Below are 13,498 nucleotides of genomic sequence, written 5' to 3' on the forward strand. Positions count from 1 at the left end.
ACAATTTATTTTATCCTGTTCTTTGGCCACCAACTACAGGTCAAACTATAGCCAGTTATTTAATGTACAACTATTATTGGTTGTAAGGAGAGTGTTGAAAAAAAGAGCAAATCTATCACTATTGTTGGGACAATAACCCCAAAATCAAGACTTAGTGACCATGGGTCAGCAATGCACGGTTATATAAAAAGTCCCATGCAACATTTATTTTGTACATTTATTATTTTTGAGCTATTTGAGACTCAGTCCAAAGGGAACAACTTTTCTTACCCGAGATTTTCATTCTCCTTACTGATGAAGAAAGAGAAATCATATTTTTAAAATCTATATTAGTTTACCAAAAAAGATTTAAATTTGTATCATCAGGAATGATAGTAAACATAATGGATATCTTTCTAAATAGAAGAAGCAGCCCTTAAAATTAATGTTCAAAAAAGTTACCCAACAAAGCATCGGTGACCAGGAATGATTGAATAAACTATCCATTTCTCCAAAATACATAAACTTGGAACTGACTAATATGAATGTGTTCAATGCAAAGCAGGCTTACGAACCTGTGGCAGAAAAAGGCATATTCGTGGCTCATTGTGGGATCCTTGATCACAACATCATCCAGAAACCAGCTGCTTCCTAAACACAAATTAAAGAAAGAAAAATGTGGTGTGTATATATATGAACCAGGTGTTACTGGAAGTTTTGAGAAAGATGCCCTAGCTTCCAAATATATAAAGGTCTTGTTCACCTTTAAGCTTTAATGCTTCAAATAAAGCAAGATACAAGAGAGGTAAACTGTAAGAGGCATTTAAAAATATTTCTTAAACATGTAACAAAAGCACAGCATATTTCAAGGCTTTGTGTTTTACAGTATCTACTTCAATATGATTTTCCAAACATTTGAAAAGAGAACAATTCTGCAATTGCTCTTCATTTCATAAACTGCATTTATAATCCTGGACCTAACATCATCCAAAAAATATATATCTGATGAGTTAGCAATACTGTCGATGTCCAAAATGCATACACATAGAAAGTTATTAAAGTTCAAATCTGGACCAAGTCTACGTTAATTAATTATATATGTGTGTATGTATATATATATATATATATATATATATGCTAGAAAAAGAGCAGTCATTCAGAAACTCTGTCCAAGCACACAGAATGATACACATGAGCTGATACACATAAAGATAATCTCTTTTTACAGAGCAGAAATAAATGAAACAGAAACAAAGAAAACAATAGGAAAGATCAATAAAACTAAAAGCTGGTTCTTTGAGAAGATAAACAAAATTGATAAACCATTAGCCAGACTCATCAAGAAAAAGAGGGAAAGGACTCAAATCAATAAAATTAGAAACGAAAAGGGAGAAGTTACAACAGACACCACAGAAATAGAAAGCATCATAAGAGACTACTACAAGCGACTCTGTGCCAATAAAATGGACAACCTGGAAGAAATGGACAAATTCTTAGAAATGTGTAACTTTACAAGACTGAACCAGGAAGAAATAGAAAACATGAACAGACCAATCACAGGTGAGGAAATTGAAACTCTGATTTAAAATCTTCCAACAAACAAAAGTCCAGGACCACACAGCTTCACAGGTGAATTCTATCAAATATTTAGAGAAGAGCTAACACCCATCCTTCTCAAACTCTTCCAAAAAAATTGCAGAGGAAGGAACACTCCCAAACTCATTCTATGAGGCCACCATTAATACCAAAACCAGACAAAGATACTACAAAAAAAGAAAATTACAGACCAATATCACTGATGAATATGGATGCAAAAATCCTTAACAAAATACTAGCAAACAGAATCCAACGACACATTAAAAGGATCATACACCATGATCAAGTGGGATTTATCCCAGGGATGCAATGATTCTTTAATATACGCAAATCAATCAATGTGATACACCATATTAACAAGTTGAAGGATAAAAACCATATGATCATCTCAATAGATGCAGAAAAAGCTTTTGACAAAACTGAACACTCATTTATGATAAAAACTCTCCAGAAAGGGGGCATAGAGGGAACCTACCTCGACATAATAAAGGCCATATACAGCAAAGCCACAGCAAACATCATTCTCAATTGTGAAAAACTGAAACCATTTCCTCTAAGATCAGGAACAAGGCAAGGATGTCCATTCTTGCCACTATTATTCCACATAGTTTTGGAAGTCCTAGCCATGGCAATCAGAGAAGAAAAAGAAATAAAAGGAATACAAATTGGAAAAGAAGAAGTAAAACTGTCACTGTTTGCAGATGACATGATACTATACATGGATAATCCTACAGATGCCACCAGAAAACTACTAGAGCTAATCAATGAATTTGGTAAAGTTGCAGGATACAAAATAATGCACAGAAATCTCTTGCATTCCTATATACTAACAACAAAAGATCAGAAAGAGAAATTAAGGAAACAATGCCACTCACCATTGCAACAAAAAGAATAAAATACCTAGGAATAAACCTACCTAAGGAGGTAAAAGACCTGTACTCAGGAAACTATGAGACACTGATGAAACAAATCAAAGATGACAAAACAGATGGAGAGACATACCATGTTCTTCGATTGGAAGAATCAATATTGTGAAAATGACTCTACTACCCAAAGCAATCTACAGATTCAATGCAATCCCTGTCAAATTACCAATGGCATTTTTTACAGAACTAGAACAAAAAATCTTAAAGTTTGTAGGGTGACACAAAAGACCCCAAATAGCCAAAGCAATCTTGAGGGGAAAAAACGCAGCTGGAGGAATCAGACTTCCTGACTTCAGACTATACTACAAAGCTACAGTAATCAAGACAACATGGTACTGGCACAAAAACAGAAATATAGATCAATGGAACAGGATAGAAAGCCTGGAGATAGACTCACGCACCTATGGTCAACTAATCTATGACAAAGGAGGCAAGGATATACAATGGAGAAAAGACAGTCTCTTCAATAGTGGTGCTGGGAAAACTGGACAGCTACATGTAAATGAATGAAATTAGAACACTCCCTAACACCATACAGAAAAATAAACTCAAAATGGATTGAAGACCTAAATGTAAGACCGGACACTATAAAACTCTTAGAGGAAAACATAGGAAGAACACACTTTGACATAAATCACAGCAAGATCTTTTTTGACCCACCTTCTAGAGTAATGGAAATAAAAACAAAACTAAACAAATGGGACCTAATGAAACTAAAAGTTTTTGCACAGCAAAGGAAACTATAAACAAAATGAAAAGACAATCCTCAGAATGGAAGAAAATATTTGCAAATGAATCAGTGGACAAAGGATTAATCTCCAAAATATAGAAACAGCCCATACAGCTCAATATTAAAAACACAAAAAGCCCAACCAAAAAATGGGCAGAAGACCTAAACAGACATTCCTCCAAAGAAGACATACAGATGGCCAAGAGGCACATGAAGAGATGCTCAACATCACCAATTATTAGAGAAATGCAAATCAAAACTACAGTGAGGTATCACTTCACACCAGTGAGAGTGGGCATCATCAGAAAATGTACAAACAACAAATGCTGGAGAGGCTGTGGAGAAAAGGGAACCCTCTTGCACTGCTGGTGGGAATGTAAATTGATACAGCCACTATGGAGAACAGTATGGAGGTTACTTAAAAACTAAAAATAGAACTACCATATGACCCAGCAATCCCACTACTGGGCATATGCCTAGAGAAAATCATAATTCAAAGACACATGCACCCCAATGTTCATTGCAGCGCTATTTACAATAGCCAGGTCGTGGAAGGAACCTAAGTGTCCATCGACAGATGAATGGATAAAGAAGATGTAGTACATATATATAATGGAATATTACTCAGCCGTAAAAAGGAATGAAATTGGGTTGTTTGTAGAGATGTGGATAGACCTAGAGTCTGTCATACAGAGCGAAGTCAGAAAGAGAAAAACAAATATCATATATTAACGCATATATGTGGAATCTAGAAAAATGGTACAGATGAACCGGTTTGCAAGGCAGAAATAGAGCCACAGATGTAGAAAACAAACATATGGACACCAAGGAGGGAAAGCGAGGTGGGGTGGAGTTGGGGGGGGATGGTGGTGGTGGGATGAACTGGGAGATTGGATTGACATGTATACACTAGTATGTCTAAAATAGATAACTAATAAGAACCTGCTGTATAAAAATAAATAAATAAAATTTTTAAATCTCTTTTTAAACATTTAATCTTATATTAATTTGCAGACTGGAGTTGGTTAAAATACAATTTACTTTTATTTATAGATAAGATGGAATATTTTAACCCTTCATCGTGGTTTTATCTATACAAAGAGCCAGTTCAAACCCTATCCTCCTTTATTGAAACTGCTCGTCTTGAGGAGGGAATGCTCATCAGCTGTAAACTCTTCCAAAGCACACATTCACGGCCTGGTCTCTGCTTACTCTTGGGCTTCATCACTCATCACACTCCCATTGCTGGGCCAGGCCACACTCGTCATCATTCCCTAGATCTGTGGTTCCCCAACTATAGTGAGCCTCAGGACCACCAGGAGGGGTGATGGAAACACAGATTGCTGGGCCGTACAGCAAGCTTCTGACACTGTGGGCCTGGGATAGGCAACCTAAGGTGACCAAATGCCCCAGTTTGCCCTGGACAGAGGGGTTTCCCAGGATGCAGGATTTTCAGTGCTAAAATCAAGATAGCCCCAAGCAAACCAGCATGGTTGGTCATCCTAGAAGAGACCCCAAGAATTAAATTTTTAACAAGATCCGAGGCAATGCTGATGATCCAGGAACCACATTTTGAAAACCACTGTCTGGATCTGGACAGTACTATGCTTCTGAAATAAGTGAGACAGAGAAAGACAAATACTATATGATGTCACTTACATGTGGAATCTAAAAAATAAAAAAACACATGTGTATAGCAAAACAGAAACAGACTCACAGATATAGAAAACAAACGAGTGGTTTCCAGTGAGGGAAACAGTGGGCAAGTGGCAAAATAGAGTTATGGGATTAAGAGATACAAGCTACTATGTGTAAAATAAATAAGTGACAAGGATGTATTGTACAGCACAAGGAATTATAGCCCTTACGTTGAAATAACTTATAATGGTGTATAATCTGTAAAAATGCTGAATCAGTATGTTGTACACCCAAAACTAATACAATATTGTAAATCAACTATACTTCAGTAAAAAAATGTAGCTTATAACTTTTTTAATTTTTAGTTTTTTGAATAATAAAAATTTATATGTGGCCACTTTGAATTGCTTTTTTAATATGCATTGCTCATTTGTATTGAATCCATTTAAAATCTGGTTCAGGTCTGATTTATCGGTCTGCCTATTATCATGACATTTACTAAACTATATTTAAAAACTGTCATCATTATACATTTTAAAGTGAGCATCTTCTGTGCTAGTGTTTTTCAAAATGTGATACTGTAGTCTATTATATCCTCTTAATTTTTCCAGATAAATAACAATAATTTTAACAGCTTTATCGAGAAATGATTTACATACTATAAAGCTCACCTATTTACGTGGATTCAGTGATTTGTAGTATATTTACAGAGTAGTGCAACCATCTTCATAATCCAAACTCAGTACATTTTCATCACCCCCAAAACAAAGTTTGTACCTATTCACTGTCACTCCCAAGTACCACCTGGCTCCCCTCTCCCAGACTTAGGCAACCGCTAATATACTTTCTGACTTTGAGGGATTTGCCTACTCTGGATATTTCATACAATGGAATCATGCAACATGTGGTCTTTTGTGACTAGCATATTTCACGTAGGGATAGAAAAAGGAAGTCAGCTATCTATCTCAGGATTTACCTTTAGATTAATTGTATTGCCCTGTATTTCAGATTTTCTCTCCTCTAAGTCTGTGACAACTCTTGATCAAAATTAGCAGATACATCCACGCAGTACACCTCCACCTCCTTCCAATTCTCTGTCATCTCCTCACTTGTGATGCTCCACTTGATTGCGGAGTAACTGACAGTCTTCCTGTAAAGAAACCATTGCAGGAGGTTCTCTCCATCATAGTCTGAGAGCAAAATAAATCTTGCAGCAGATTGTTTTTGCCCAAACAAACGGACACACCTGGGTGCAATTTGGCTAAACAAAATTCTGTAGTTTTATAACTGCCGATACACCACAGACACAGGCACCTGGGGCCTAAACTATATATGTAAATATATGTAAGCACAAAACCTTCATCTCTCTCACCAAAACACAAAACAAATCAAAACAAAAAAACAGTGCTGTTGGAATACTGCAAACAACGACTGGATCTACAGCTAGTTGAGATCATTGGTAAATAAATCGTTAAAGAACAAATAGGTTCACTTAATCTGAAAGAGGGACAGAATCTATAAACCAAACTTTCTTGGCTAGAACTTCCTGTTACTTCTCAATATGACTTTCAGACAAAGCCAGTCTAATAATTCAGATGGGCATGTATTTCTTATTGTTGATGTTAATTATTATATATTACATATTTTTTTGCTGTTACTCTGAATAAGATCTTTTATATCTCATATTTTCAATGTAAGAAAAACAGCCTCCAGTTATTGTATATTGATTTAAATTCTAATCGCTTTATAAATTCTCTTCATCCATTTTTCAGTTGATCTTCCTTGCATTTTAATAGACATTTCTATCACCTGCAGGCAATAAATTCACATTCTTCTTTCCAAAATTATAACTTTAAAAATATATATATACAAATGCTTTCCAAAGAATGACTATCTCATAATGAGAAAAATCCTTATTGTATTTTAATGGATTTCATTGTTTATTAAGTGGTCATCTTGAGTTAAATAATTTTAAAGTATTTTTTCTGTTCCATATTTTCAAAGAATTTTTAATAATCGTATTATTTGACTGTTTATGAATAATTTTTCTGCTTCAACCTTCTGAGGTGATGTATTTTATTAATAGGTTTCCTAATGCTGAACTATCCTTCAATTTCCTGGCATGAGCCCTACTTAGTTGTTATGCATTATTCCTTTATTATACTTCTTGATTCACTTTGTACACGTTTACCTTTGAATACCTGCACATCCATGTAGCAGTGCTGCTGGTCTACAGCTGTTCTTCTGGACAATGCAGACTCCATGGGATACTCACATTGTGCCACCAACAGTGAATATCCTCAGAAGTAACATTAGTTCAATTTTATTTGGATATTTGAGGTAGGGCAAAATGAGAAATTTACCTGTCAAATTAAAATATTGTCTTCATCTGCTTGGGCTGCTATAACAAAATACCACAGACTGGGTAGCTTATAAACAACAGAAAATTATTTCCATATTTACCATAGAAAATACTCAGTACAGCACCTGATACATAGCAGGTCCACCAAATATATTTACAAAATTGAATTAGTTGCCATATAAGTGTTAGTTGGGCATATTAACACATCCTTTTATTGTTGTACCAGAGCATTCACTGTCCTACAAGCCTGCCTGACTCCCTGCAGAAATGGAATATTACCTTAGTATTTACTGTGGATCGGAGCCCAAACTCTTTAAAATTAGTTGTCAACTGACAGAAAAATAAGGTGCAAAAGACTTGGGTCTGGTCAAAATATAAATGAATTTTGCCCAAGAGAGAAAATAACCTCAAAGTTATGTTTTTATTATCTTAGGACATTAGCCATAGCTTTAATTTAATCTATCAATCTTATCATTCTTTTTGTTTTCACTGATTATAAGTATATATTTTTCAGTTTTGTGTAACGTCTTTTGAACGAGCTTTGTCAACTGGCTAATTCCCTCATTATTTAAACACATGTCCACTACATATTGGTATGAGAACTTTGTTCTTAACATTTTGCAAGTTATATGTTGACACTTTTAAGTAAAAGAGTTTATTGTCTTGTTTCATGTTTTGGGGTTTTTTTAATGCTTTTTGTGGTATATGCACTTTTGTTAAAGGATTTTATTTATCTTATGGCAATCTTATACAGTAGCAGAAAATGAAAATACTGGTCATCCACAGTTGGGAAAATTGAGATAGAAGCATGAACAAGTTGGCAGCAGAAAACACAGCAAGGCTGCCAGGACAGCCTCCTGAAGGTGTCACTGCTGGCACCATCATTAGCACTTAATGGACTGTCACTGTCAGAGGACACTGCCGCTATGTCCACCAGCAGCATTCTGGAACACTGCCACGTGCCACAGCGTATAAATCCCAAATTCCCCCAGTTTTTATGCATCATTCTTTCTAGCTTTCTAGGCAGAGCATCTACTTGAAAAAGCCTACAAAATTTTGAAAAACAATACATCCACTTAAAATTTAAAGAATATTTGGGACAATATTTTAATTTCAGATAGTCAATACTTAGAGATCAGTTCGTTACAAGTTTTCCACGATTATTTTCTAGATTTGTACAGGGTTTCACATGAACAGAGCAGAATCAGACCTTCAACATCTACCTATGGAAGACTCTTACCTGGTCCAAGCCCATCATGGCCTACGACAATCCTGTACAAATTCTCAAGGGTCATGGCTTCTAGGGAGAAGGTGTCAATCTGTAACAAATCAAAAAAGTATAGTTAGATCCAGACTATGAGTCTGATTTCTAATGAGTATAAATTAAGATACAGCAAAAATTCATTGTGAAAGGGATTAGGTTCATTCAGTAAATACACAAATCTGTCTAAATTAAGAAAGTAAAAGTTAAAACAATAATATTAATTTATAGAACATAATAAGTTTTCTTCCTTCTTGCCCATTTTTCATTATAAAAGCATAAATTTGAGGACTCTCTACAAATACGTTTTCAAATAATGATAATATAAATGTAATAATTATAAAGTATACTAAATGTTTCCACTCATTTGAATTCAACAAACTCTTATCTGTCCTGAATGGAATTTTTTAGCAATGTTTATGGGCCATTTGCAAAAATAATGTTTCTAAAGTAATTTTAGAATATTGATGCAAAAACTATTGAAAATTTATAACATTTATCTGGAACAATGTCCCAGTGCACTGCTACAATCAAAACTGTTCATGTTTGTGCTCCAATGGTTTGTGTATTCAGAATATGGGTAAAAGTGAGGAGCCAGAGTTCTTTTGATAAAACCTACGATAATGATACAGGTTAAAATGCAAGAAAATACATGATGTAGCATAGTGGTTGAAAAATAATTCAAAAACAAAAAATAAGCTTTGCATTTCAGTGTCTTATATGTTTTGAAATATTTTCACACATAGCGATATTTTATCCTTAAAAGTCACTCAGTGAGAAAAAAACATATCCACTCTAGGGATAAAGAACAGTGAGGTACGGAACCAGTGTTAGAGCTCAGTTCCTCTGATATGTAATAATACTACCTTCCTTTGCAATCACTCTGCCTCTGCATAAGTGGACTATAAAAAATATAAATAACAGATAAAGCCATTAGCATTTATTTACAAAGAATACACTCAATGCCTAAAGGTTAATGGTAACACTGCCACCTCTTTATCATGAAAGGGATCTGCTAGAAAAGGAGGACATCCTATGCAATAATAGAAAATACTAGCAAAGAAAATCATGAGTTACAATATTTATGATGATTGATGTAGAGAATGCTAAGAAAAAAAGAGGAAACATAATGAAAATATGCTGATATACTTAAAATTATTTGGATTATCACAGAAAGCTTAGATAACTAAAATACAATGGGCCTTCTATAATTTACTCAGTTAAAAACTTAAGTATTACTTACATATTAATATTAGTAATAGTAAAAAAAATAACATATTCAGTTTCCAAATTTGACAACGTAAGTTGTTATACAGTCAACCCATGAACAACACAGGTTTAAACTTCACTTATACATGAATTTTTTTCAATAAATATGCACTACAGCACTACACAATCAGCGCAGTTGGTTGGATCCTCGGATGCGGAACCATGGATGTGGAACCATGGATGTGGAGGGTCAACTGTAAAGTTATATGCAGATTTTCAACTGCATGGGGGTCAGTGCCCCTAACCTCCTATGTTGCTCAGGGTCAACTGTATATAGTAATCCTCATTTAACAGAATAAAAGTAGGTGTAAAAATCAGACAATTGGGAATGACTTCAGCAAGATGGTGGACTAAGGAGAACCAAGCCCTCATTCCTCATGGAGACACCATTTTAAACACAGTGTATGGACTAGAATACTTCTGTGAAAATTCTGAACACCGATAAGAAGCTGCAGCACCCAGTCCAATGCATAATGAAGAGGGGACTCCATCAAAATGGGAGGAAAAAGAAACAAAATGAAGAAAAGTGAAGAGAACCTAAGGGACTTTTGGAATACCCTCAAATGGAATAGTATATGCATTGTAGGAGTCACAGAAGGAGGAGAGAGAGAGAGAGAAAGGGGCAAAAAGCTTTTATGGACATACAAATTCAAGATCAATGAACCTGAACTAAGATAAACCTAAGGAGACCCAAACCAAGACACATTATAATCAAATTGTCAAAAGTCAAAGACAAAGAGAGAATCTTGAAAGCAGCAAGAGAAAAGTGGCTCATCATGTGCCAGTGAGCTTCTACAGGTTTATGAGTGGATTCCTGAGCAGAAATCATGCAGGCTACAAGGCAATGGGATAATATATTCAAACTGCTGGAAGAAAAACCTGCCAACTAAGAATTCTGTACCAGATGAAACTGTCCTTCAAAAATGAAGGTGAAATTAAGACTTCCCCAGGTAAAACAAAAGCTGAGGGAGTTCATTTCCAGTAGACTGCTTTACAAGAAATGCCATAGGGAGTCCTTCAAGTTGAAAAAAAATAAAAAGGATAATAAATAGCAACACAAAGCTATATGAGTTGGAGAAAATATGTGCAAATCATATATGTGACACGAGATTAATATCCAGAATATACAAAGAACTCCTTCAACTCAACAACAAATAAATAACTTGATTTTAAAATAGCAAAAGACTTGAATAAACATTTCTACAGAGATGATATACAAATGACCAACAAGCATATGAAACGATGTCAACCTAATTTAACATTAGAGAAATGCAAATCAAAACTACAATGAGATATCACCTCACACCCATTAGGATAGTTACTGTCAAAAAACAGAAAATAACAAGTGTCGCCAAGGATGTGAAGAAACTTGAACCCTTGTGCATTGTTGGTGGGATTGTAAAATAGTGCAATCGCTATTGAAAACGGTATACTGTTTCCTCAAAAAAATTAAAAATAGAACTTCCATATGATCCAGCATTCCTGCTGCTAAGTATATACCCAAAAGAATTGAACTGGGGATACCAATTCAATGGTATGCAGAGGACACCCACTGCATTATTCACAACAGTCCAAAGTTTGAGGGACTTCCCTGGCGGTCCAGTGGTTAGGACTCCGCGCTTCCACTGCTGGGGGTCCGGGTTCGATCCCTGGACAGGGTAGTAAGATGGTGCAAGACGTGGTGTGGCCAAAAAAATTAAAAAGTAAAAAAACAAAAAAGTTTGAAATAACCAAAATGTCCATCAATGGATGAATGAATAAAGAAAAGGTGGTGTATACATACAATGGAATATTATTCAGACTTATAAAGGAAGGAAATCTTGTTAGATTCTACAACATGAATGAACCTTGAGGACATTATGCTAAGTGAAATAAGCTAGTTCACAAAAAGACAATCGTTGTATGATTCCGATTATATATTCAAATTCAGAGAGACAGAAAGTAGAATCGTTGTTACTAAGGATGGGGGAAAGGGGAACGAGGAGCTGTTATTCAATGAGTATAGAGTTTCAGTTTTGCAAGGTGAAAAATTTCTGGAGATCTGTTGCACAGCAAGGTAAATATCCTTAGCACTACTGAACTGCGCACTTAAAAATACAGTTGACTGGGCTTCCCTGGTGGCGCAGCGGTTGAGAGTCCGCCTGCCGATGCAGGGGACGCGGGTTCGTGCCCCGGTCCGGGAAGATCCCACATGCCACGGAGCGGCTGGGCCCGTGAGCCATGGCCGCTGAGCCTGCGTGTCCGGAGCCTGTGCTCCGCAACGGGAGAGGCCACAACAGGGAGAGGCCCGCGTACCGCCAAAAAAAAAAGAAAAGAAAAAGAAATGAAACAGGGAGAACCACTACAGATCCCGTGGAAAATTTAAATGATAATAAAAGAATACCATGAAGGACTCTATGTCCACAAATTTGATAACCTAGATGAAGTGGACCAACCCCTTGAGAGACACACTGTGTCAAAGCTCCCACAAGAAGAAACAGAATTTCAGCTTTGTGAGGTCTGCTGCACAACAATGTGAGTATATCTAAGTGAAAGGCACACTTCAAAACGTCTGACAGTAAATTTTATGTATTTGTTACCACAATTAAAAAAAAAAAAATATATATATATATATATATATACACACACACACACACACACAGGACCTATTGTATAGAACAAGGATCTCTGCTCAATATTCTGTAATAACCTAAATGGGAAAAGAATTTGAAAAAGAATAGATACATGTAAATGTATAACTGAATCACTTTGCCGTACACCTGAAACTAACACACCATTGTTAATCAACTATATCCCAATATAAAATAATTTTTTTTCTTTTAAAAATGAGAGATGAAGAAGCAAAAGTGATCTCTGCATCATTACTAACAGTAGGTAGAACAGGGCACCTGGCGAACTCCTCCTACCAGGTGAATGGGTGGGCTGACGAGGAAGAGTGCTGAGAAAAATACTCATAAATGTTGAGGGAAATGCTTATGAATGATGGGCACAGTGCTCACGCAAGCCTTCACTTTTCAGCAAATGGAACTATTCATATCTTTTCAAAAGTTAAAAATTTAACTTCAGAAACTTAACAAAGAGTTCATTACACCTTATTTAAACCCACAGAGGAATCGTCAAGTCTCTGCAAGTGTAGCAGCTCATCGTCCCTATTAAGTTATACAAGTTATTATGTATCTAAACCTGATATTAGATTCTATGACATCATGGAGCTTTTCTTAATCTTTACATAGTATTTATCATTTATTTCTTTAGAAAACTAAGATATCACATTTTTAATGGAAAATGTTGTGAACTGGAGAAAAATCTGTTTTTACCAATTGCCCATGTAATAATTCTCATATATCCTTTTCCTATTCTCTTCCAAAGTAGAAGCCAGCAGACACAAGAGCAAACAGCTCTTCTGGACAGAGTCACCCTGAATTCTTGTGGCCATGAGCAGTGACTGACACGGAGCACAGCCTATTTCTCAGCCACATTTACACGAGTCTTAAACACACCTCTGCTTTTGGCCCAAAGCTTAGAAAGTCATTGGGCAGTTCTGTTTTCATTTCCTAATCAAATAGATAAATTTTCAAAAATGAGGCTGAGCCTGATAAGGAAAGCATACACTGATTTTGCATTTTTTAACCCAGGAATAACTTCATTGGACATTCAATTTTCTCATGACCTTCTAAGAATTAATCTTCTTTTTTTGATTAGGAGGCATTTCAGCTGACATTCCTACAGGTTTAACT

General features: G+C 35.7%; 1 protein-coding gene across 1 annotated transcript in view; it reads right to left on the reverse strand.

Annotated features, from left to right (window-relative positions):
* RP1 (RP1 axonemal microtubule associated) overlaps window positions 1–13,498 on the reverse strand; it is a 193,549-nt gene that overhangs the window by 137,317 nt on the left and 42,734 nt on the right. Inside the window, 2 exon segments of the mRNA XM_089898599.1 lie at window positions 555–630; window positions 8,472–8,550. Coding sequence (XP_089754725.1) covers window positions 555–630; window positions 8,472–8,550 — 155 coding nt within the window.

This window comes from Delphinapterus leucas, chromosome 17 (genome assembly GCF_059928025.1).
Source record: "Delphinapterus leucas isolate spDelLeu-1000000601 "Yukka" chromosome 17, BTC_Dleu_Yukka2, whole genome shotgun sequence".
Lineage (NCBI taxonomy): Eukaryota > Metazoa > Chordata > Mammalia > Artiodactyla > Monodontidae > Delphinapterus > Delphinapterus leucas.